At 57.8% G+C, this 21,588-nt stretch overlaps 1 protein-coding gene across 6 annotated transcripts; it reads left to right on the top strand.

Moving 5' to 3' along the window:
* Positions 1–1,255: 1,255 nt before the first annotated feature.
* Positions 1,256–20,630, top strand: CDH16 (cadherin 16). Of its 6 annotated transcripts, none has more exons than XM_077886137.1 (18): positions 1,256–1,409; positions 2,368–2,425; positions 2,693–2,776; positions 3,184–3,339; positions 3,408–3,546; positions 3,856–4,014; positions 4,980–5,176; positions 5,788–5,910; positions 6,130–6,268; positions 6,476–6,703; positions 6,781–6,857; positions 6,931–7,119; positions 7,229–7,470; positions 8,034–8,167; positions 8,922–9,164; positions 9,325–9,432; positions 9,714–9,830; positions 20,320–20,630. In XM_077886137.1, exons 2-18 carry the CDS (start codon positions 2,381–2,383, stop codon positions 20,613–20,615), a joined length of 2,676 nt encoding a protein of 891 aa, XP_077742263.1. In that variant the 5' UTR covers positions 1,256–1,409; positions 2,368–2,380; the 3' UTR covers positions 20,616–20,630. The 6 variants fall into 6 exon arrangements, with proteins under 6 accessions (XP_077742263.1, XP_077742248.1, XP_077742283.1 ...); XM_077886122.1 differs by having other exon boundaries at positions 6,118–6,268; XM_077886144.1 differs by lacking the exon at positions 20,320–20,630 and adding an exon at positions 10,494–10,917 and having other exon boundaries at positions 1,257–1,409; positions 6,118–6,268.
* The last annotated feature ends 958 nt before the right edge of the window (positions 20,631–21,588 follow it).

Below are 21,588 nucleotides of genomic sequence, written 5' to 3'. Positions count from 1 at the left end.
GCTCTGCTACTTATTGGCTGTGTGAGCCTGGGCAAGCCACTCAGTATCTCTGTGCCCTAATGTGTGACGTGGGGTCAATGCCCCTTCAGAATGGAATTGGGGGAATAATGAAGGCATATGCTTAGAGCAGTGCCAGAGACTCCTGCAGCAGCCGCACAGTGCCCTGCTCCAGGCTGGAGTGCCTGGGGTGCCTGAGTGACACTGAGGTAGGCGCTCGGCTTGCGGCAGACAAGGCTAGAGGCAGCTCAGGGTCCCCCCATCCTCCATATGGGGTGGAAAGGACTCAGGGAAAGCCATGGGAAACTCCGGGACAAGGCTGCGCTGGCAACGGGATCCCTGACCCTTCCCACACACACCCCTTGCCGTGGACTCCCAGGCCCCAGAAGCTTCTCTGGGCTCCACTTGGCTGCCCTCAGTAAGGGAGGAGCCTCTAGCAAGCCCTGCGATTCCCTCAAGGTCACCTGAGCTGGTTCAATCTTCTCTTCCTTCTCAGAGGCACGAGACGGCCCGTTGTCCCTGCCCTGTCCGTGCCAGCAGCTAGTATGAGCCCTCGGGGGCCTCAGGGGATTTCATGGGCTGCTGTGCCCCCCCACTGGGCCCACTGGTGGGTGGTCTGGAGCCCCACATGCCCAGTTCAGGTCATCTTCGTTTATCCTTCAGGTGCAACCACCAGCTCCTTGTTTTTGACCCAGGCAGAGGCTGCCAGGGCCAAGCGAGGGCAAGGTCACTACTGGGTCCCTGAGACCTGTCCTGGAGGGGTCCCAGGCTGATGGGAGAGACAGACAGTGGCAATCTGGTGTCTCTTCTGCTCTGCTAGAGGTAGCACATGGCATGGAGTAGAGCGTATTCCCAGAAAAGAATCCCAAACAAACCTGAGAGCCCAGGGAAGGTTTCCTGGAGAAAGAAATATTTGAGCTGAGTACTGAAGCCTGAGCAGGTGCTCACCAGACAGATGAAAGGAAGGAAGGGCCTCCCAGACTAAAGGGACAGAGTGGGCCAAGGTAGAGCTGTGGATGCTGGAACATGGTGGGGAGAAGCAGGATTGAGTCTGGAACCACAGAATAAGAAATAGTGTCCAAGGCCAGAGGGCCAAGAAGTACCCCCTGGGCTGTATAGGAATGGGCGGGATGCCAGGCCGATGATCTCCCCACCTCCCGGGGCTGGCAGTCACGGATGCTGAGCAGCCCCCAGCTTTCCAAAGTCAATGAGTAACTTGGGGGCTGGGCAGGGCCAGGCCTGCTGCTGTGGGCCCAGTGCTGTTTTCCACTCCTGAGCGAGCGTGGCCGGCCCGCCTACCTGCTCAAGTGTCCGCCCTGCTCTACCCCACCCAGCCGGCCCCAGCGCTCCCTGGAGAAGCAGCCCTCTCGCCCGGCAGCTGGACCACGGGAGCCTGCCCTAGGCACCAGCGGGTGAGGGCGCTCGAGCGGAGGGGTGAGCAGGGCCGAGGCTGGGGTTGGTGGCGGGGGTAGGAAACACCCGGCCCCGTCCAGGCCTTGTTCGGGGAAGGAGTCCCAGGAAAGGCTGGAGTGGCCGTCCGTGCTCTGCGTGCCCAGTTCCGTGCTGAGTGCTGGAAAACACCAGGATGAGGGCAGGGCTCCTGCCCTGCGGGGACTCCGTGTCTGAAGGATGGCAGTGGGTAGAAAAACAGGCCCCAAGACCCTGAACCATGGGTCCTCTGTTCCAGAAGGAATGGTCCTGTGGTCAAGTCCCGTGTGACCTTGGTCAGGCTTTGCCCTTCAGGCCTTGCCTACAACATGAGGCAACCGCAGGAAGTGACCCTCAGAGTCATCAGGGTCTTTCCAGTTCAAACTTTTGTGATACTCAGGGCTGCTGGGCTATTACCACTTTGGGATCTCTGTAAGAGCTGGGGAAGCTATGTGGGGAAGGAGACAATCAAACTCCCATGGAGATCCCCGTGGGGCATGAGCCAAAAGGCAGGAGGGCAGGGCCTGGGGGCCTGAGTGGGCCTGGGTGAGGAGCTGCAGGCAGTGGGGAGCCACAGGCTCCTCCAAGGGGAGGAAGAGGCCATTCTGTCATGAGGTGCCTCTGGCTACTGGTATGGAACAGGCCGAGTCAGGGGAGAAGGGTGGGAGGGGGTTGGGGACCATGTCCAAACGGGTGTGATGGGGAGAGGCAGCTCTGAGAGTATGGAAGGACAGGGGACAGGAGGAGACCTGGCCCCCTTTCCTATAGTGACAGGTAGTAGGAGGTCCAAATGAGGAAGGGACATTTGTACCCTATGGGGACTGGGGAAGTCCTGGCTAGGCTGAGTGGGGATGAAGGGAGGGATGCTCTCCAGGAGGACAGTAATGGGAGGGACCCTCTGCCCACTGATCCTGGCTGGATACTTACTGCCATGTCCCTCAGGCCGGTCCTCACCATGATCCCCACCTGGCTGACGCTGCTTTGCCTCTTCATAGCCCAGGTGAGCTGGGTCCTGCTCATCTCCTTCAGATCCTGGCCTTGGGTGTTGGCATCCTTGTCCCCCACTCCACCTGGACCAGTTGCATTGACCATAGAAGGGACTCATTGTGGGAGGGTGTCCAGAGCTGCCTGTAGGCCTGTTGGGGGATCAGGAGGTGAAAGGCCAGAGGGTGGATGGGCTAAGGGACAGCCAGGCCCATGGAGGGGCCAGAAGTCCACCTGTGACAGGAACGTAAAGCCTGGAGACAAGGTGAGAATCCTCCCCCAGGTGTTCCCCGAGGCCCAGCCTGCAGACCTGTATGTGGAAGTCCCAGAAAACTATGGTGGAAATTTGCCTTTGTACCTGACCAAGGTGAGCTTAAGAGCTGGGGTGGGGGGGCCTACCCTCCAAATTCTACTTCCCCTACCTCTAGCATTTCTATCTCTTTCTTGCTCTGCCTCTCTCTTCATCCTGCTTCCCAATCGGTATGTGATATAGTGTAAGTGACTAACAAAATTTCAATTCCAGAAGAAAATAGAGTTTTAATAAACTATTGGTGGTGGGGTTTTGAGCTTTAGAAAGGAGGTCCAGGGAGTACTGGGGAGCATCAGGAACAGGGGAAAGAGCTCTGGCTTTGCATCTTGGGCCTGCCGTTTACTGGCTGTGTGACTTCAGGCAAGCGCTGGCCCTCTCTGAGTTTCAGTTTCCCCCCATTAGGTGGAGGGGCGTCCCCCGGGCCTGGTCCCACTGCCTTTACTTACATCTGTTCTCCCCCGCAGCTGCCACTGCCCCCTGAGGAGACTGAGGGTGAGATCGTGCTGTCAGGGAACCCAGGCGTGGCCGCCGAGGGCCCCTTCGCTGTGGATCCAGAGTCCGGCTTCTTGCTGGTGACCAGGGCCCTGGACCGGGAGGAGCAAGCGGAGTACCGGCTTCAGGTATGACAGGCCGGATGTGGGGGAGAACAGTGAAGGCCGGGCAGGGCGCTGACGGGGTTTCCTGCCAGGTCACCCTGGAGACTGAGGCTGGACACGTCCTGTGGGGCGCACAGCCTGTGCTTGTGCGTGTGAAGGATGAGAACGACCAGGTGCCCCGCTTCTCTCAGTCCGTCTACACCTTTCAGCTGAGCCAGGGCACCAGGCCCGGTGAGTGATGAGAGAACAGGGAGGAGAGTTGGCTGACCGTTGGCGTAAGGACAGGGCAGCCAGGGTCCAAGCTGCCCCCTTCCATTTCTGTCCCATCCCACTGCCCCCCACTCCCCGCAGAGTCCTCCAGTCCCATCCACTCTTGGCCTCAGTTTGCTCCTCTACAAGGTGGGGTGAAAAGCTATGGCTCACCTCCAGAGTCCTGATACGATGATGGGTATGGAAGGTGGTAGCAGGGAGAGACGGGGAGGCGTAGGACTCTCCCTAACCCCTGCATCCCTTATGTTTTGCCCTCTCCACCCACACCAGGCATCCCCTTCCTCTTCCTTGAGGCTTTGGACGAGGATGAGCCAGGTACAGCCAACTCAGATCTCCGATTCTACATCCTGAACCAGGCCCCAGCCTGGCCTTCCCCAGACATGTTCCGGCTGGAGCCTCGGCTGGGGGCTCTGGCCCTCAGCCCTGAGGGTGAGCCTGAGCTGGGTGTGATGAGGGGAAAAGGTCAGGGAAAGCTGGGGAAGGCGGCAGGTGAGCTTAGTAGTAGGATGGCTTGGAGCTTGAGAAATGAAGAAGAAAGTGTGTCCTTTTTTTTTTTTTTTTTTAAGATTTTATTTATTCATGAGAGGCACAGAGATAGAGGCAGAGACAGAGGGAGAAGCAGGCTCCTGGCAGGGAGCCTGATGCAGGACTCGATCCCAGGACCCTGGGATCATGCCCTGAGCTGAAGGCAGACACTCAACCACTGAGCCACCCAGGTGTCCCCAGGAAAGAGTGTTCTAGGCAGAGAGTGGCAAGGCAAAAGACTTGAACCATGCATGGAGAGAAAAAGTGGTGTGAATGGAATACCTCAGCCCTACGCTCTGGACACCCGAGCCTAAGGAGTGAGGAGAGGAGTGACATGAGGGGCTGTAGCCTATGATGTTGCTGGGAGACCTTTGGGCTGATTGTAAGGGAGACCTGGATCTGGGAGTTCAGACCAGAGGCACAGGATGGGGGTGGAAAGAAAAGCTAACCATACATCCACTGGCCCAGTCAGCCCTTCACCCACCTACCACCCAAACACATACACACCCCATCTATTCAAATATCTATCCAAACTAGCCCATCCACACACCCAACTCCCTATCCACATACCTAGTCAACCATCCATTCACCCAGCTGGTCATCTACTCATCTACCCATCCACGCATGTATCCCCCACCCTCATCCTAGTCATCTGGTCCATCAACCATTCATTGTGTAGATAGATATGGAAATGACTTTGCAAACGTTCAAGCCCTGCTTGGGTGCTCACTGTGGTGCTAAAAGTCCTTCTCACCCTTGGTCCAAGAGAGTATCCTGAACACCTGCCACACGTTTGGCTTGGTGATTTGGTGCCTTGTTGAGAAGGAAGCCCTGGACTCCTGCTCAGCTGACCACTCTGCCCCTTCTAGGAAGCACCAGCCTAGACCGGGCTGCAGGAGGGCCCTACCAGCTGTTGGTGCAGGTCAAGGACATGGGTGACCAGGCTTCGGGCCACCAGGCCACAGCCACCGTACATGTCTCCATAGTAGAGAACACGTGGGTGCCCCTAGATCCTGTCCACCTGGCAGAGAATCTCAAAGTTCCATACCCACATCACTTCGCCCAGGTGAGTAAGTACCTGTCAGTCGCTGAGTAGCCCCAGGAATGGTACAGCAGGAATCTCAAGATTTGGAGGGTAGGTCTGAGGCCAGCCTGACCCCTGCTCCTCCCCTACCTATGTTCATCCCTCTACTGTCCCCATCAGTTCCCATCATGGAATAGGGTATCCAGGGCCCCGAGACCAGGCCCACAGCTCCTCACCGGCTACCCTCTGGCAAGCGTGGCCCTGGGGCCTGACCTGACCTTGCCCCAGGCTTCCTCAGGGAGAACAGCTGCCACCTCCCTGCTGCCATGGGGATTGTCACCTAGGCTTGGAATGTCTCAGACCTCCTCGAGGAATGCCCTGGGGTCAGGCCCAGCTCAGAGGCTGGAGAGTAAAACAACCTGGTCATTCAGCACTTTGAGCGGGGACCAGGCTTGGACCAGGGCCACCACGGACTTACTACAATAAGTGTCCCAAACAAAGGGGCCCTATCTGGACTCCAGGGATGATAGTAGCTTGCCTGAGGTCCCACAGTAGCAGGGGCCCAGGCTCCCCACCCAGGAATAGAAGAGCTGACATGGGCTGCTCCGGCCCACCTCCTCCCGGGGTGCCCTTGTTCTGTGTCCCACTCCCAGGTCCACTGGAGTGGGGGAGATGTACATTATCACCTGGAAAGCCAACCCCCTGGACCCTTTGATGTGGATGCCGAGGGGAAACTCTACGTGACCGAGGAGCTGGACCGAGAAGCCCAGGCTGAGGTGAGGTGAGGGGGCAGCCAGGAGCACAGGCTGAGGGAGGCCTGGTCACTGTCCGGTTGGCTTCTGGGGGTATCCCGTCCCCCACAGGCACTGAGGCAGTGGAAGGGCACCCGGAAGAGCCGGAGCTGGCCACCAGAGGACACCTAGACCCAAGCCAGCCTGGAGCTGCCCGTGGGCTTCATCTGAGGCCCCCCCTGCCCACTTCAGTTCCTGCTCCAGGTGCAGGCTCGGAATGTCCGTGCTGAGGACTACACAGAACCTCTGGAGCTGCGTGTGGTAGTGACGGATGAGAACGACAATGCGCCTGTCTGCCCGCTGTGGGACTCCCCGATCAGCGTTCCTGAGCTCAGCCCCCCAGGTGGGCCATGGGCCCGGTCAGGGGATGCGGGAGGGTGGAAGCCCTTACAAACCGTCCCATCTTGCTCCTCTCTGGGATGGGGTCAGCCTCGAGCCCCGTTAATCAATGTCCCTACCTTCCCACGAGCTCAGGTTTGGTCCAGCACGGAAGAGGAGTGAGGCCTCCAGATTGGGCTGAGGTCCCACCCGGGGGGTGCTGTCTTTGCAGGCACCGAGGTGACTAGGCTGTTGGCAGAGGACATGGATGCCCCCGGTTCCCCCAATTCCCACGTTGTGTATCAGCTGCTGAGCCCTGAGCCTGAGGAGGGAGCAGAGGGAAGAGCCTTCGAGCTGGACTTCACCTCGGGCAGCGTGACCCTGGGGGATGCCCCGCTCCGAGCTGGCCAGAACATCCTGCTTCGGGTGATGGCTGCTGACCGAGGAGGAGCCGAGGGCAGTAAGTGCCCTGCTGGGGACCCAGGCTCCCTCCTTCTCTCAGGCTCCCTCTTCTCAACGTGCCCTCTCCTGCCTCAGGCCTCAGCAGCACATGTGAGGTGGCTGTCACAATCACAGATATCAATGACCATGCCCCCGAGTTCGCCACATCCCAGGTAAGCAGGAACAGGAGAGGACACCTTGGGAGGGCACCGATGAGGGGCTCACGGCCCCTCCCCATCTCTCCAGATTGAGCCTGTAAGCCTCCCTGAGGATGCACAGCCAGGGACTCTGGTGGCCACACTCATGGCCACCGATGCCGATCTTGAGCCTGCCTTCCGCCTTATGGACTTTGCCATTGAGGCGGGGGATGTAGAGGGAACCTTCGGCCTGGATTGGGAGCCAAACTCCAGTCACGTCCAACTCCGACTCCTCAAGGTAAGGGGCTGGCAATGGCGGGGGTGGGGGGGCCGCACATATACCCACATTCATGCACAAGTGTGCCATGCCCTGGCCCAAACAGTGACCCAGACCCCATTGGTTCTAGAACCTCAGCTACGAGGCAGCTTCAAGCTATGAGTTGGTGGTGGTGGTTCGAAATATGGCTGAATTGGTGGGGCCAGGCTCAGGCCCCGGAGCCACAGCCACAGTGACTGTGCTGGTGGAAAGGCTGGTGCTACCCCCCAAGTTGGACCAGGAGAGCTACGAGGCCAGTGTCCCAGTCAACACCCCAGCTGGCTCCCTCCTGCTGACCATCCAACCCTCAGACCCCATAAGCAGTCCCGTCAGGTGAGCCAGAAGCCCGGCCCTTGCCTGAGCAGGACCTCCCCTGCTCCCAAGGGAGGACCCCAGGGCCTCAAAAGGGACTCACATTATCTATGGTCTGGAATATTCCTCAAACCATAGCTGATGCCAAAGCTGTGATTCCCGAGGGTGAGTCAGAGCTAGATGAGTTGGATAGGGCATGGAGAGGAGTGTTAGGGCTCCATCCAAGCTCAGATGATGCCTCCCATGCTGTCCTGGATGGGCCCCCCCATTTCCTTCCATGACAGGGTCTGTACCCTGGCCCCCAGGCCCCTTTGTGGGGTGATCTGAGACTAGTGGAGTTGAGTCAGGTCCCCCAGGCTCTGATAGATACCCCCCTCCACAGTACCCATGATTCAAGCCCTGTCCCTCGACAAGTCCTTAAAGCTGGGAAGAGAGACTAGGCACCCGGGGCACTGCTGCCCGCCACGAGTCACGGAGAGGATGTGACACTTGAACAGGTCACGTGGCCCTGGGGGGGCATCTCTGAGTAAGGCCCCATATATGGTCCCAGTGCCTCCCTGCCCCCCATCTTCTCTGGGCCTCAGGTTCTCCTTGGTCAATGACTCCGAGGGCTGGCTCTGCATCAAGGAGGTCTCGGGGGAGGTGCACACAGCCCGGCCCCTGCAAGGGGCCCAGCCTGGTGACATGTACACAGTGCTCGTGGAGGCCCAGTATGAAGGTATGGCCAGGCAGGGGTGGGGCTTCTGGAGGCAGAGTAAGCCTCAGGCCGAGGGAGAAGTGGGCAGGGCTGAGCTTTCTTCCCAGGGTCCTTTCTGGCATCCGCTGCCCCAGGCAGGAAAGAGGAATGAGGGCTGGGGCCAGTGTCGGTCTCTGAGATGCCTGGCCTCTGCTTCCCCTCTCAGGCCACCCTCTTCCCTGGACACTTAATAGTCCTCCGACCTTGCCCCTTAGTCCTGGAGGGCCTCTCAGGCTCCAGACATGGGCTAGGAGCAGAGGCTGTGGGCCAGGAGGTGGAAGGAGTGCCAGGGGCTGCGTTATGGCAGGTGAGCCAGGACGTGAGCCCGAGTGGGACACTGAAGCCAGATATGGAGGACTCCGAATGCCACGTTGAATGGATCAAAAGCTGGCCCAGGGGTGGGTATGTCAGAGGCAGGTGTCCGCTCTGGGCTGGGCTGTCCTGTGGTGGACGACAGGCTCGGCAGAGTGAGCTCACCCACAGTCAGGGCATCCCGACATTGTTGGGCCCTGATGCCAGCAGTTGGTTGGGGGGGGGGGCAGTGAGGGCAAACCTGGCATCCAGAAAGCAGCAAGGCCCGGCAGCCATTGAGATAGTGAGGGGTGCAAGGCGTCCCTTGAGGCAGAGACAGGGGCGAGGATGAGGATGGGGATGCGGAGGAGGGCCGGGTGGAGCAGGTGGCAGACAGCGGTGGGACCGCGGGCCGGGCGCTAGCTCAGCGCTGCCTCTTCTGCAGATGAGCCGACGCTGAGCACCTCTGCAAGCCTCGTGATCCGCTTTCTGAAGGCCCCTTCTGCCCGGGCCCCAGCTCTGAACCCCGTACCCACCCGCCACCTCTGCACACCCCGCCAGGACCACGGCGTGGTTATCAGCGGACCCAGCGAGGACCCTGACCTGGCTGATGGGCATGGTCCCTACAGCTTTGCCCTTGGTCCCAACCCTACGGTGCAGCGGGACTGGCACCTCCAGGCTCTCAACGGTGTGTGGTGGGGAAGCACCAGAGACCGTGGCCGAAGCAGGACGCAGTGTGAACACTCAGAAATGAGATGCCCTTGCACTAGGCGGGGGGGGCTGGGGTGTGAGCCGGGCCTAGGGCTTATCCAGGCTAGTGACTGTGGTCCCTGCTTATGGTCCCCCAGGCTCCCACGCCTACCTCACCCTGGCCCTGCACTGGGTGGAGCCACGTGAACATGTAGTGCCAGTAGTTGTCAGCCACAATGCCCGGATGTGGCAGCTCCAGCTCCGAGGTAAGGCCAGGGCTCTGTGTGCCTGCAGTTCCTGGGGGGCCCTTTGGGATGCAGGGGGAGGGGCTGGGTATGCATGCCCACAGGCTCACAGGCTGTACAAATGCCTGTGCGTGCCTGCTCATCTGTGGCCAGGCACCCCGATGCATGTGCACAGAGCCACCCCCCCAACACACATAAATACACATGTGTGCACGAAAACAGATGTTAGCCGGCTGCGGTGAGGCCTCCCAGCAGCTGGAGAGCCTGCCCCCACGGCCTTTATCTTCCTCCCCCGCCCCCAGTGGTAGTGTGTCGCTGCAACGTGGAGGGGCAGTGCATGCGTAAGGTGGGCCGCATGAAGGGCATGCCCACGAAGCTGTCTGCAGTGGGCATCCTCGTGGGCACCTTGATGGCGATAGGTAATGGATGCTGGGCTTGAGTTGGGGGGGGGAGGTGGCCGGAGTTACAGCCTCCAGATGCATGGCTCCCTGTCCCGTGGTGGCCCCCGGGGCTGGAGCAGGAACCCCACAACTCTCCTAGTCATCATCATCATCGATAACAGCATTGACCGTTACGTTATTACACGCTGACTGTGTAATACAGGATTATTGCACTGAATGCTCCTCACAAACCTGAGGTAGTTGTGGCATCTCCCCATTTTCCAGATGAGGTCACTGAGGCTCAGAGAAGTTAAGTGACTTGTCTGAGGTCACACAGCCAGAATGTAGCAGAGCCCAGGTCTTTCCAGCCTAATCGCTTTAGTCCAAGCCTCCCTCTTTATCCCCTTGATTTCTTTAGCCCTCTAGATTTTTCCCTGGCTGGTATTTTTTGTTGTTGTTTCTAGTACAATGCTACCATGTGCCTTTCTCTCAGAGTCCATGGGAACAGCTCACTGGCTCCCAGATGACTCCCACTCAAACTGTTCCCCAGAGAAGGGGACTTTGGAGCCTGGGGTGGCCTGGGCAGCTGCAGGCCAAACAATCAGGCTTCTTCCGACACCAGGACCACAGTCATTTGCAGCCCAGCCGTGGGGATGCTGTCTAGGAAATCTTGATTCCTTGTTAAACGAATACCAATGGCAGGTGATGGACAAGTCTCCTGGCCCCTTCTGAGAGCTGATCCATCCCTCTTGGGCCTCTCAGGCATCTTCCTCATCCTCATCTTCACTCACTTGACCCTGGCAAGGAAGAAGGACCTAGATCAGCCAGTGGACAGCGTGCCCCTGAAGGCAGCAGTGTGAATGGTCCAGGCAGCCCCAGCGGAGAGCTTGGCCTCTATCTCCATCGGAGTCCACTGGGGGAGGGCCCAGCACTGCCCATCAATGGGGCGGGGGGCGGCTAGGACAGATAGAGCCCCTTTACCTGCCTGGGGGTGGAGGCAATGTCACCAGACAAATCTGTAGAGCCTGAACACTGACTTTATGGGCTGCCCATGGGAATCCTCCAAAAGGTGACACATTTGTCCAATAATAAAGCCTCAGAGAGCAGGGCATGGGCTACACCTGTATCTCGGTGTCATGTACGTGTGTGCATCACCCACGTCAATCTTTCCCATCTCCTGCTGCACATAAAGGGTCTAGGGGATTGAGGGAGAAGCCTGGGTCCCTTGTGAGGAGGGACATGGGGGCAGCATGTCAGCTCTTGGTAAAAACTTGAGGTGGAGGGAAGGTTGGTCATTTCTGTGGGATTTGGAGCCGGCGGCTGCAAACCCTGGATGGGTCAACCCTGACTAGGCGAAGGTTGAAGACTGCGTCCTTGAGAGTGTATTCTGTGTTCCCTGGGACGTATGTGCTAGGGGAGGGCGCCCGTGAGTCTATGTCCTGGTTTGTGTATGAGCACGCAGCTGTGTCTGCATGAGTTGCCTGCATGTGGGTGGGCAGAGGTCCCACAGTCTTAAGAGGGGTCTATGCAGGAATCATGAGAGTCTAATAGGGCTGGAACAGGAGAGCTGAGGTAGGGAATGAGTCCCTCTGCCCCAGCACAGGCCCCAGCACACCGCTGGGTTTCATCCACAGGATGGTGAGTACATGGGGGTGGGCTCTGCAGACAGAGAAAGAGCAATCACTCAGAGGGACAGGAACCCCCCTGGCTCATCCTGGAGCTTCCCCTGCCCCGAGTGAACCCCTTCCCCTGACCAAGGGTAAGCCATGGCCCTGGTGCCCTGTTGAGCCCTGACCATACCTCCAATTTTTGGCCCTTGACTGACCCTAGACACATGCTGATCCTCCATGTACCCATCCCAATGGTCTCTGGGGAGCCAGGGTGGGACTTGCCGTCCCAGGCACCCTGAGCTGATGATGGTAAATCACGGGGAAGGGAGAAAAACAACCTCTGTGGGGCCCAGGCCCTATTTTTAGGAGATAATCTCTCCACTCCTGGCAGATTCTGTGGGATGGGGGCCAAGTCCAGCCAAGAGAGATGGGGTGGGCATCCTGGCTGGCCTGAAGAGTCTGAGAGAGTCACAGAGGATCCCCTGAGGCTGGTTCCAGCCATCCTGGGCCCAGCTCTCTCTCTCTCTCTCTCTCTCTCTCTCTCTCTCACACACACACACACACACACACACGTGAGTTGCTGACTACTGCGGTCTAAGCAGAGCTTGCCACCCCTCTCCCAGCTCCAGTAGAGGATCCTCTACTCAGCCTGCATCCACTTAGAAGTCTCCAGGGTGCAAAGCTCTTCAAAGGTGGCATCCCATCCAATCTTCCCACCAACCTGCGAGCACAGGATTAATGGCCCCTTTTGCCAGTGGAGTTTCTTGAAAGTCAGAGAGGTTAAGGGCTGTGGCTGAGAGTCTTGGAAGCAGAGCGCAAGGTGGGACTGTCTGGCCAAGATTTGAGTTACTTCTCCTGAAGCATCCACAGCCCTAAGCTGGCCTTTGCTCCCACGAGATCCCTCAGAAGGGCCTCAGAGATCAGCAGGCCAGCTCCTTCTTGTCAAGTTGGGAAAGTGAATCACGAAGAGGTGAAGGGACCTTTCCAAGTCCAGCCAACCAGTGGGATGCAGCACCTACCAGGGACCCTGGAATCACTCTGCTCTCTGGGTCTTTATTCTGGTTGGATGGATAGTAGATAGGTGGGGTGACTGAGTGGATGGATGGGCAGGTTGGTGGATTACAGATGGGTAAATGGGCAGATAGGAGGAGGGCTGGTAAGCAGATCAGTGGGGTGCCAACAAAGGAAAGAGTGGACGACAGGACACCAGGGCAAATTAAAGCACCTGCCCCAGTTTGCAGGCTTTTTTTCCTTTGGCCTCCAGGCCTCAGGCCATGCTCTGATAGTGTCAGTTCTGGGGCTGGCCATAAGGTCCAGAATCCCCAGGGACGTAGATTCACTTTCCCCCAGAGTCTGTGGACATAAGCCTCTCCTTGATCCCCAGGCTATTCCATAGAGGAAAGTGAGGGTCGGGTGGGGGCGTGGCTTCTCCTGGGTCTCAGAGGGAGAGAAACACAGAGCCGGCACCAGTTTGTGGACAGGGCCGTGGGTCAGTGAGTGCTAGTGGACTACACTGGGGACGTGGGCCTCATTCTGCAGACAGGCCCTAGCTGCTAAGGCATGGTGAGGACTAGCTGTGGCTCACTGTGGGTAGAAGAATATGTGATCCATGCTCCGCCCCATCTTTGCTGTGTGTTCTCAGATGAGTCACTTCACCTCTCTGAGCACTGGTTTACTTGTTTCTTTGTTTTTTTAAATTTTATTTAAATATTCTTGAGAGACGCAGAGAGAGAGGCAGAGACACAGGCAGAGGGAGAAGCAAGCTCCATGCAGGGAGCCCGATGTGGGACTCGATCCCGTGCAGACCCTCAACCACTGAGCCACCCAGGCGTCCCTGGTTTACTTGTTAATAAAATGGGCCTCACTAAAATGGAGTTGTTGAGAGGACTACATGAGGTGATCCCCACAAAATGTGTCTAGCACAGTGCCGGGCACACAGTAGTTCAGCACCCATGGTTTTCCCTTGTGTGCAGACTGTGGGGGTACCTCCCACAGGTGCCTACAGCCACTTGTTCTCACATTCCACCCCATGCGGCTCAGGCTTTAGGGAGGGAGTATGAAGGGGCACCCCAAGTCTAGCCCCCACATGGTGCTGCTGGGTGACCCTAGGCAAGACACCCCCTCCAGCCTTGGCTCCTTGCCAGCTCTAAAGCTCTCTCTGGGGGGATGCCGAGGGGTCTCACAGGGTTCAGACTGGTCTGGAGCTTCAGGGAGTCACAGGGTCTGCCCCAGTGGGGAGCTCATGCTCCCCCTCTCCCAGGCCCCTTTCAGAGGCACAGGGCCAGATCAAAGGGACCCAGCACTGAGGATTGGGAGGCAGGCTTGGAAAGAATGTAAACATGAGGATATTTTTAAACTTTTTCCAGCCCCAGAGATTAGGGCTCTTGAAGGGAAAGGCCCAGAGGTCGGTCCGGCCCTCACTCACAGCCTGGGGACCTCAGAGACTCCCATCCCACCCACAGCTACCTGTACCCACCCCAGGACTCTAGCTCGGGCTAAGGGCAGTTCTTCCTCTGATCACATCTCCAGGGGTCCTTGCTATCCTGGGAGAGCAATTTTCCCATGAGGGGACCGAAGAGGTGTGGGAGGACCCAAAGGACTTCAAGCATTGTGGGGGCCTAGCTGGCAGGGCTAGTGTTGAGCGACGAAGCTTGGAGACCCCGTGGTGGCCCTGTGACTCCACCAGGCACACACACACGTGTGTGTGTCTTGTCAGTGTGTAAGTTCACTTTAAAGTCTGGTCTGCGTGGTGTCGCAGTGTGTGAATGTGCCGGGAACCCTTCCCTTCCCTAGCGTCCCGGACCCTCTCCCCAAGACCGCTTGGGTCTTGGGTGGATGGGGGTCGGTGGAGGGTGAGGCTGACAGGAGGCAGGCTCCAGGGGAAGATGAGGAGGGCAAGGGGGCTGGGAGCAGAGGGCTGAGGAGGCTTGGGGGAGGGGCTGGGTCCAGGTCTGAGCCACGCGCGAGTCAGGCTGTGGGAGTTCCAGGGGCCACTGACGTGGTGGTGGGGGCGGGAGAGGCTAGATCCCCCCCAGGTGTCACAGTGACTCAGGGACGTGGACACAAAGCTCCCCACATCTCCCCACTCTGGATGTCATGGTGACGCTCACCCTGGTTCTATGACAACAGCCTCTTCCCTCCGAGTGATGCCGCCACCCTCGCACACTCGTGCGACACAGTGGAGCACACCCACGGGAGTGTCATAGGGAGACTCACAGAGGAGACTCAGTCACAACAGGCCCCCCTACCTTGTGATCATATACCCCAGGGACTTCCCACACCCTTACCCCATCCACATCCCTCTGACATCCAGTCAGAGGGTCGGAGTTCATGGGGGTATTCGATGGCCAGGCCAGGCTGTGGTTACCAGGAGGCGGAGGGGCTCTAGCCCCAGCGGAGGCCTTGCTGGATGTTTGCCATGTGCCAGGGAGCTGTGGCGCCGCCTTGTCCTGCTTATGGACCCAGAGGGGACAAGTACGCAGCTCCAGGTCGCAGCTCCTCAGTGGAAGGCAGGGTGCGGGGCGGGCATCAACAAGGTGGCCCGCTGCCTTCCGGGTCCCGTCCACTGGGGTGGCAGAGGCAGAGGATGAGGCCTGGTGCTGGCTCACAAGATGCCGAGGGACTTCAGGCCCAGGGCAGTGCGGGAGCTGGATGGGGCTGGAACCATGGCGCAGGCGCCCGGGTCCTCGCCTGAAGATGTCGCTGTGTGGTCCCTGAGTGCATGCCCAGTGGCAGGGGCTGTTGCTATTCTTACCTACTTAGTGGTGGCCACAGGGTCAGCGATAGTGGCTGCATGGGAGGGAGTCATGAGCACCAGCCCCTTATCTGACACATTCTCTGGAAACTTGGCAGGGGCTGCCAGGCTTTGGGGGGCCTGGTAGGGGCCCGGTGGGATGGTCACATGGACTGGCTGGGGGATGGGCCCTCGGGGCGAGGCCAGCAGAAGCTGCCTCTCCTACAGCCAGCCAGGCCCCAGCAGAAGTGGGACTTCCACTGGGACTCCTTCCCATGGGGTCATCAAGACGGCAGGTCATCCTCCGCTTCCTCCCCAGTCGCGGGGAGACACTGCGTTGGGCTCCCGGGTGAGGAGGCAGGGGCTGCCTCTAGGAGAGCGCTCGCGGCGCCACTGTCCGCCCACGTGTGGCTGTGTGACCTCGTGCAGTGGCTTCTCCTCTCTGAGGTTCCGTTTCCTCACCCCTTTCCTAGGCTGCCCTAAGAATGACAGGGCCAACAGCGGGGATTCGGCCGGGGCTGCAGCTGTGTGTGTGCACGTCTGCACGCGAGCCCGGGGTGGGGGGAGGCACCAGGAAGGGAAGAGGGAGGCGCCCAGGTCCCCCACCTTGGACACTCCCGCCTCTCGGATTTTCCATTGGCACGTCGGCACCCTCTCCCCCAAAATAGGCCCCAAGAGCCGCGTGCGACAGAGCCCAGACGGAGGGGGCTTTTTTTAGCTGCCCTTTGATTGTCAGCTCGCCAGCGGCCGCTATTTCCAGCCCAGCGGCTGCAGGAGGGCCCGGCCGGGGCGCTGGGGGCCGGGCTGGCTCCTGGAGGGCCTCCCCGGCCGCCCGCCCGCGCGTCGCTGAGGCTGCTCTGCCCACCTCCCGGGGAGCTGCTCTGCCCACCTCTGGGGGGGCTGCTCTGCCCACCTCCTGGGGAGCTGCTCTGCCCACCTCCAGGGTGCTGCTCTGCCCACCTCCGGGGGCGCTGCTCTGCCCACCTCCCGGGTTGCTGCTCTGCCCACCTCCAGGGAGCTGCTCTGCCCACCTCCCACCTCCGGGGAGCTGCACCCGCCGGCTGGCCGCGAACGCCGCGGAGGGGGCGCCCCGCCCTCACACCACGGGGGAGCTGCTGATTCATGTTGTCATTCCAGCTCTGCTCTTTCTTGCTTTTGTTGTTACAGTAACTTTTTTTTTTTTTTTTAAGATTTTATTTGGGGGATCCCTGGGTGGCTCAGTGGTTGAGCACCTGCCTTTGGCCCAGGGCGTGATCCTGGAGACCCGGGATCGAGTGCCCCATCGGGCTCCCCGCATGGGGCCTGCTTCTCCCTCTGCCTCTCTGTCTCTCCTGAATAAACAAATAAAATCTTTTTTAAAATTTTATTTATTTATTCATGATAGACACACACACACAGAGACAGAGAGAGAGACACACACACAAACACACAAACACAGACAGAGGGAGAAGCAGGCCCCATGCTGGGAGCCCAATAAGGGACTCGATCCTGGGTTTCCAGGATCACCCTCCCCTCCAAAGGTAGGCGCTCAACCACTGAGCCACCCAGACGTCCCTACGGTAAATTTTTTATCAGTTTTCCTTCTAGCCTTTCTTGTTGTTGTTGTTATGTTGCTGAGTTCAGCAACCTACACACCTGGTTTCAGCAGAAAGGAGCCCCTCTGACTCGGCTGGGGTGCCCCCCTCTGTGTATTCTGGACCCCTGAGATCATACATGACCTTTCAGAATGTCTGTGGTATGCCCACGGCTTCTGTCATCTCAAATGCCATCGACCCCTACTCCATAGGATTTCAGGGCCCCAGATTCCAAAAATCAGGTTCTAGATGCTGGATACCCAGATGGCTCCTGCACCTGGATTCTGGAACCCTCTGGCTGGAACCTAAGGAAATGGGCTTGTTTCTATAGTTTGACATGAAGAATTTTCCAGCTGTTCAAGTGCAGAAGATTTGACAATGGGTCACGAGGAGAAATGAAGATGCTCTTGGCCTCCTGGTCATGGTGGGGGTGGGGGGGAGTGGTGTGGACTGCCAAGAAGACGGGAAGAGCAGATGGGGTAGAAAGCCAGATTCTGGGAAGTGGCTGGGAAGGGAGAGAAAGGGAAAGTGGCTAAGCCAGGCTTCCCACTTCCCTTCTGGGGACATTTCCCAGCAGGGCAGCAAGGTCAGCTAGGGCTGGGGGTCAGATGTTCCACCCTCACCCCAAGTGGTTTCCTGCACAAGGTGAGACTTCCTTGTTACCCGAAGGACAAAAATAGGTCCCAGGTGATGGCCAGTGATCCATGCCCAGAACCACCAGGGTTATTCTGAGAGTGGCAGGCACAGAGCCAGGCCGGGCTTGGTCAAGTGGGACTCAGCTAGAAGTGGCATCCTTGGCCTGTGGGCTCACCCTGCCCTTTCAGGAATCCTGAATGGGGTGTGGGGACTGGAGCCATCTGCAGGCCGACCCTTGCTGGGTAGGCTTCGAATCCTGTGTGACCTTGGGCAAGCCACTTGGCATCTCCAAGCATCAGTGTCCTTGTCGAATGATAAGGACCTCGATCACTACCTCTCAGGGTAGTTGAGACAACTCTGTGAAGCTGACAGATGGTGCTCAATAGATGTGGGAATCTGCATTTTGGCTCTCCCAAACCACAAGCCCAGGGGTCCAGAAAAGGCAAGGGCCTTGTCTGCATAGCCCAGCCGCCATGGGCCTCATACCCACACATCTGAAGGAGTCAGAGTCAAACACAAAAGCTTGGAAGGGCTTGTGGGGATTTTCCAGGAAAAACTCAATCTAGCTGGAGAATTCCATTCCCAACCCTGCACCCAGGGCTTGGGCTAAGGAGGGGATGCCCTGGCTCATTCTGGTTCTGTCCAGCTCCTGCTTCTTGCCTGCAAAGCCCAAGCCAGGGTGCCTCCAACCATAATTTTTGCTGTTTGCCTTGGAGAGTGAAGGGCCTGAGGCTCCGAGGTCCCACTCAAGGCCCTGGGACAGGACAGTGCTGGGCTCACAGCTGTCCTCCCCTGACCCCTCATCCCTCTTGAGGATCCAGCATGTCCTAGCATTTTTCCCTGGAGCCAGTTCTTGCCCTCAGAGTTATCCCCCAATGGGCACGGAGCAGCCAGCGTGGTGGACTCTGACTTGGGGAGAGATGGCACTTGACCCAGCTCAGGGGGTGGGAGTTGACAAAGTCAGGCCCGAGTAGGGAAGGGTAGCCAGGCTGGGACGAGTGCCTGGGCAGAAGCTCAGAGGACTGGGACATGCTGTGACATTACTGTGACATTTCCGTGAGGCGGGAGGTTTGAGGGAGTCTGTTGGACCAGGATGGGAATGGAACTGAACTCAGTTATTTGCTGAGCTGGAATTGGACCCCGGTTACTTTCCCAGGACTCTTCCTTCACAGCCACCCCCACCAGGGTTTTCTCTGGGTTTGGCCAGGAACTGGGGTGGGGGCAGGGTCCTCTCCGTGGGGAGGGCCAGGCTGGCAAATAGGAATCTCAAGATGTAACAGGGTGTTACAGCTGGGCCCAAGGGGACCAGGTGCAGCTTGCCACCAGGTGGCCACACTCTGGGATATTTCTGAACCCACAGAATCACTTTCTGCCCACAAAGATCCCCCGGGAGTTACAGAGCACCAGGGTCTCCTGGAAGCAAAGCTTTTGGAGACTCCCAGCAGGGCCCTGGGTACCCCCTGGGGCCCAGTCTGTCATTTTATCTCAACTTCAGCCTAGCACCTGTCCCCTAACCAGCTTCAGCCACCATCTCCACCCCTGCGGAGGGGAATATGGCTCCCCTCCACCCTGCAGGCTGGCGCCAAGGTTTATGAGCCAGTGCAGAAGCCTCTGAGAGCCATACGGGTGGAAAAAGTTACCCGGTTCTAAATCAGCCAGCCTCTGGGTGATCTCATCCCCTTCCCAATATAGTCACAGTCCCCTCCTCCACTGCCAGCCCCTGGCCCGTGGGCTAAGTCACGAGGGAGCTGGTGGAGGGGTGTGTGTGAGGGCTGGGGGGAAGGCTTCCAACTTGGGGTCACACTGTACATACTGTTTCATAATGGGATTTCCCACCCCCCACTTACAGTATTTACATTTAGCAATTTCCTGTCTAATGATAAAGATCTTTCACCATCACTTTTTTCACTGTCACTTTAAAGTCCACCAGAATCTTTTGTCCAGTATGTTGGGCAAGGACATGTCAGCGGTATCCACTTTCTCTTTCTTACCAACACCAGTGCCGTGGCCATATTTGTCCACCCCCCCAGGCAGCAGAAGCTGCCGGCTTCTCTCTCTCTCTCTCTCTCTCTCTCTGATGTCTTCTGACAGGTGCCAGGCAAGAAAGCAGGTTTTACTGTGTGGCTGAAGAGCCCTGGCTCTCCCCCAAGCCAGAGGTGCCAAGCCCAGGGCAGGGAGGGGGATCAGAGACCAGTCCAGGGCCACGAGGTCAGGAGAGCAGGGCAGCCTGTGATCTGCCGGTGCCTCCTGCCCGCTGGAGGCAAGCAGCTCCTCCCCCAGTTTCCACCTGCTCTTGCCCTCCCGACCCCAGGCTGGCTGGGGACACAAGTGAAGGCCACACACACAGTGTCCTGTGTTGCATCCCCACCGCCCCAGCCCAGGCTGAAGCAGAGGCCTGGCCTCAGGGTGGGATCCCTCACGGTCCATCCAGGGTGCATCTTGCCAAATGTTCCTCTGGCTTCTGCTAGAATGCTTCCACGGACAAAAACAGCTCACCGCTTCCTGCTAGGCTTTAACTCAAGGGAACAGATAGGGCATTTTTTAAAAAATCAGATGAATAGACATTCAACAGAATCGCATGATTGCTTAGGCAATCACATGAAAGCGAAGAGAAGTTTTGTAGTCAGATACCAGAGTTCAAAACTCAGCTCCACATTTACTAGTTTTGGGACCTTGAACACTTCAGTTTACTTTCCAGGCTCAGTTTCACCACCTGTAAAGTGGGTTCATAATACTTGCTTCATATGGTTGTGAGATTTATTATGAGGGATTGGTTCATGTGCTTATGGAAGCTGAGAAGTCCCACGCTCTGCCCTCTGCAAGCTGGAAGCCAAGAAAACCAGTGGTGTAAGTTCCAGTAAGAGTCCACAGGTCCGAGAACCAGGAGCACCGGATGTCCAAGAGCAGAAGATGAATGTCCTGGCTGAACAGACAGTGCATTTTTCTCTTCTCTCTGCCTTTTTGTTCTATTCCAGCTCTGGGTGGACCAGGACCACCGACTTCTTCACTCAGTCTACTCCTCCAAATGCTAATCTCTTTGGGAAACACCTTCATAGACACACCCAGGAGGAATGTTTTACCAGCTTTCTGGGCATCCCTTGGCCCAGTTAGGTTAGCACATAAAATTAACCATCGCAACCCTCTATCAAGTTACCAGTTACCAAGATTCCTCTGTACACTAACGTCAATCCCCAGTGTCACAGTTCCTAAGTTCAGCCCAGGTTCAAGAGGAGGAGAATTAGACCCCACACCTTGGTGGCAGAAGCAGTGAAGAATCTGTGATCATCCTTAAAATTCTAAAAAAAAAAAAAAAAAAAAAGTATTTTATATAAAAATAAAAAATAAAAATAAATAAATAAATAAAATAAAAATAAAAATAAAAATAAAATAAAATAAAATAAAATAAAATAAAATAAAATAAAATAAAATAAAATTCTAACAAGAAGCAAAAGGTGTGTGTGTGGGTGGAGGGGTGTTCCAGACTCCCTCCCAGGGGTGACCAGGGGGCAGCCCGCACTTGGAAGAGGTGACCTTGCCTTGTGGAGGAAAGACCTCTTTCTCTTCTCTCATTCCTTTCTGCCCGTGTGCCTGAGGGGCATAGGGAGGAGTTGGAGAAAGCTGGGGAGGATTCTGAGCTTTCTTCCAAGGGTCAAGGGATATCTGGAAGGTACATAATATTTGAGTCTGACCAAGATCACTCTGGCTGCTGCGTGCCGGGTGGAGTTGACTGGAGGGGGCTGTTGTTTGGGGGTGGGGTGGTTTGGACCGCCCTTGGGGCCCGGGCAGGGGATGGGGCAGGAGGAAGTAGACTCCAGAGCTACTGGGAGGCTGGCTGTGGTGGCTGGCTCCACGGAGCAGGAAGAGGATGTGGGAAGGGTTCAGAGGTGTGGGGCAGTCCACAGAGGGAGCACGCACATTGGGGGAGCCTGGACGAGGGGGCAATGCCCCCCCCCACACACACCCCTAGAGCCCACCACCTGGCCCTGGCTGTTTGGGACTTCCGCAGCCCCGTTCCCATAAAGCAAGGCTGAGTGATCACAGGACGGGGTCCTCCCACCCTGCACTCATTCCAGCCCCAGGGGGGGCCAGGGACTGGTGAGGCTCCCTGAAGGGTGTCCCAGGCTGCAGGCCCCAGGAGCCCCTGCTCTGGCAGGGCTGTGCCTCAGGGTCTCCTCTCTGAATACTGTCCTCCCACTCATTCCAGCGGCAGCTGGCACCAGCGTGGCTGGATGGTGACATCTAGA

Source organism: Canis aureus, chromosome 3 (genome assembly GCF_053574225.1).
Source record: "Canis aureus isolate CA01 chromosome 3, VMU_Caureus_v.1.0, whole genome shotgun sequence".
Lineage (NCBI taxonomy): Eukaryota > Metazoa > Chordata > Mammalia > Carnivora > Canidae > Canis > Canis aureus.
This window is presented reverse-complemented; position numbering and strand designations above follow the sequence as displayed.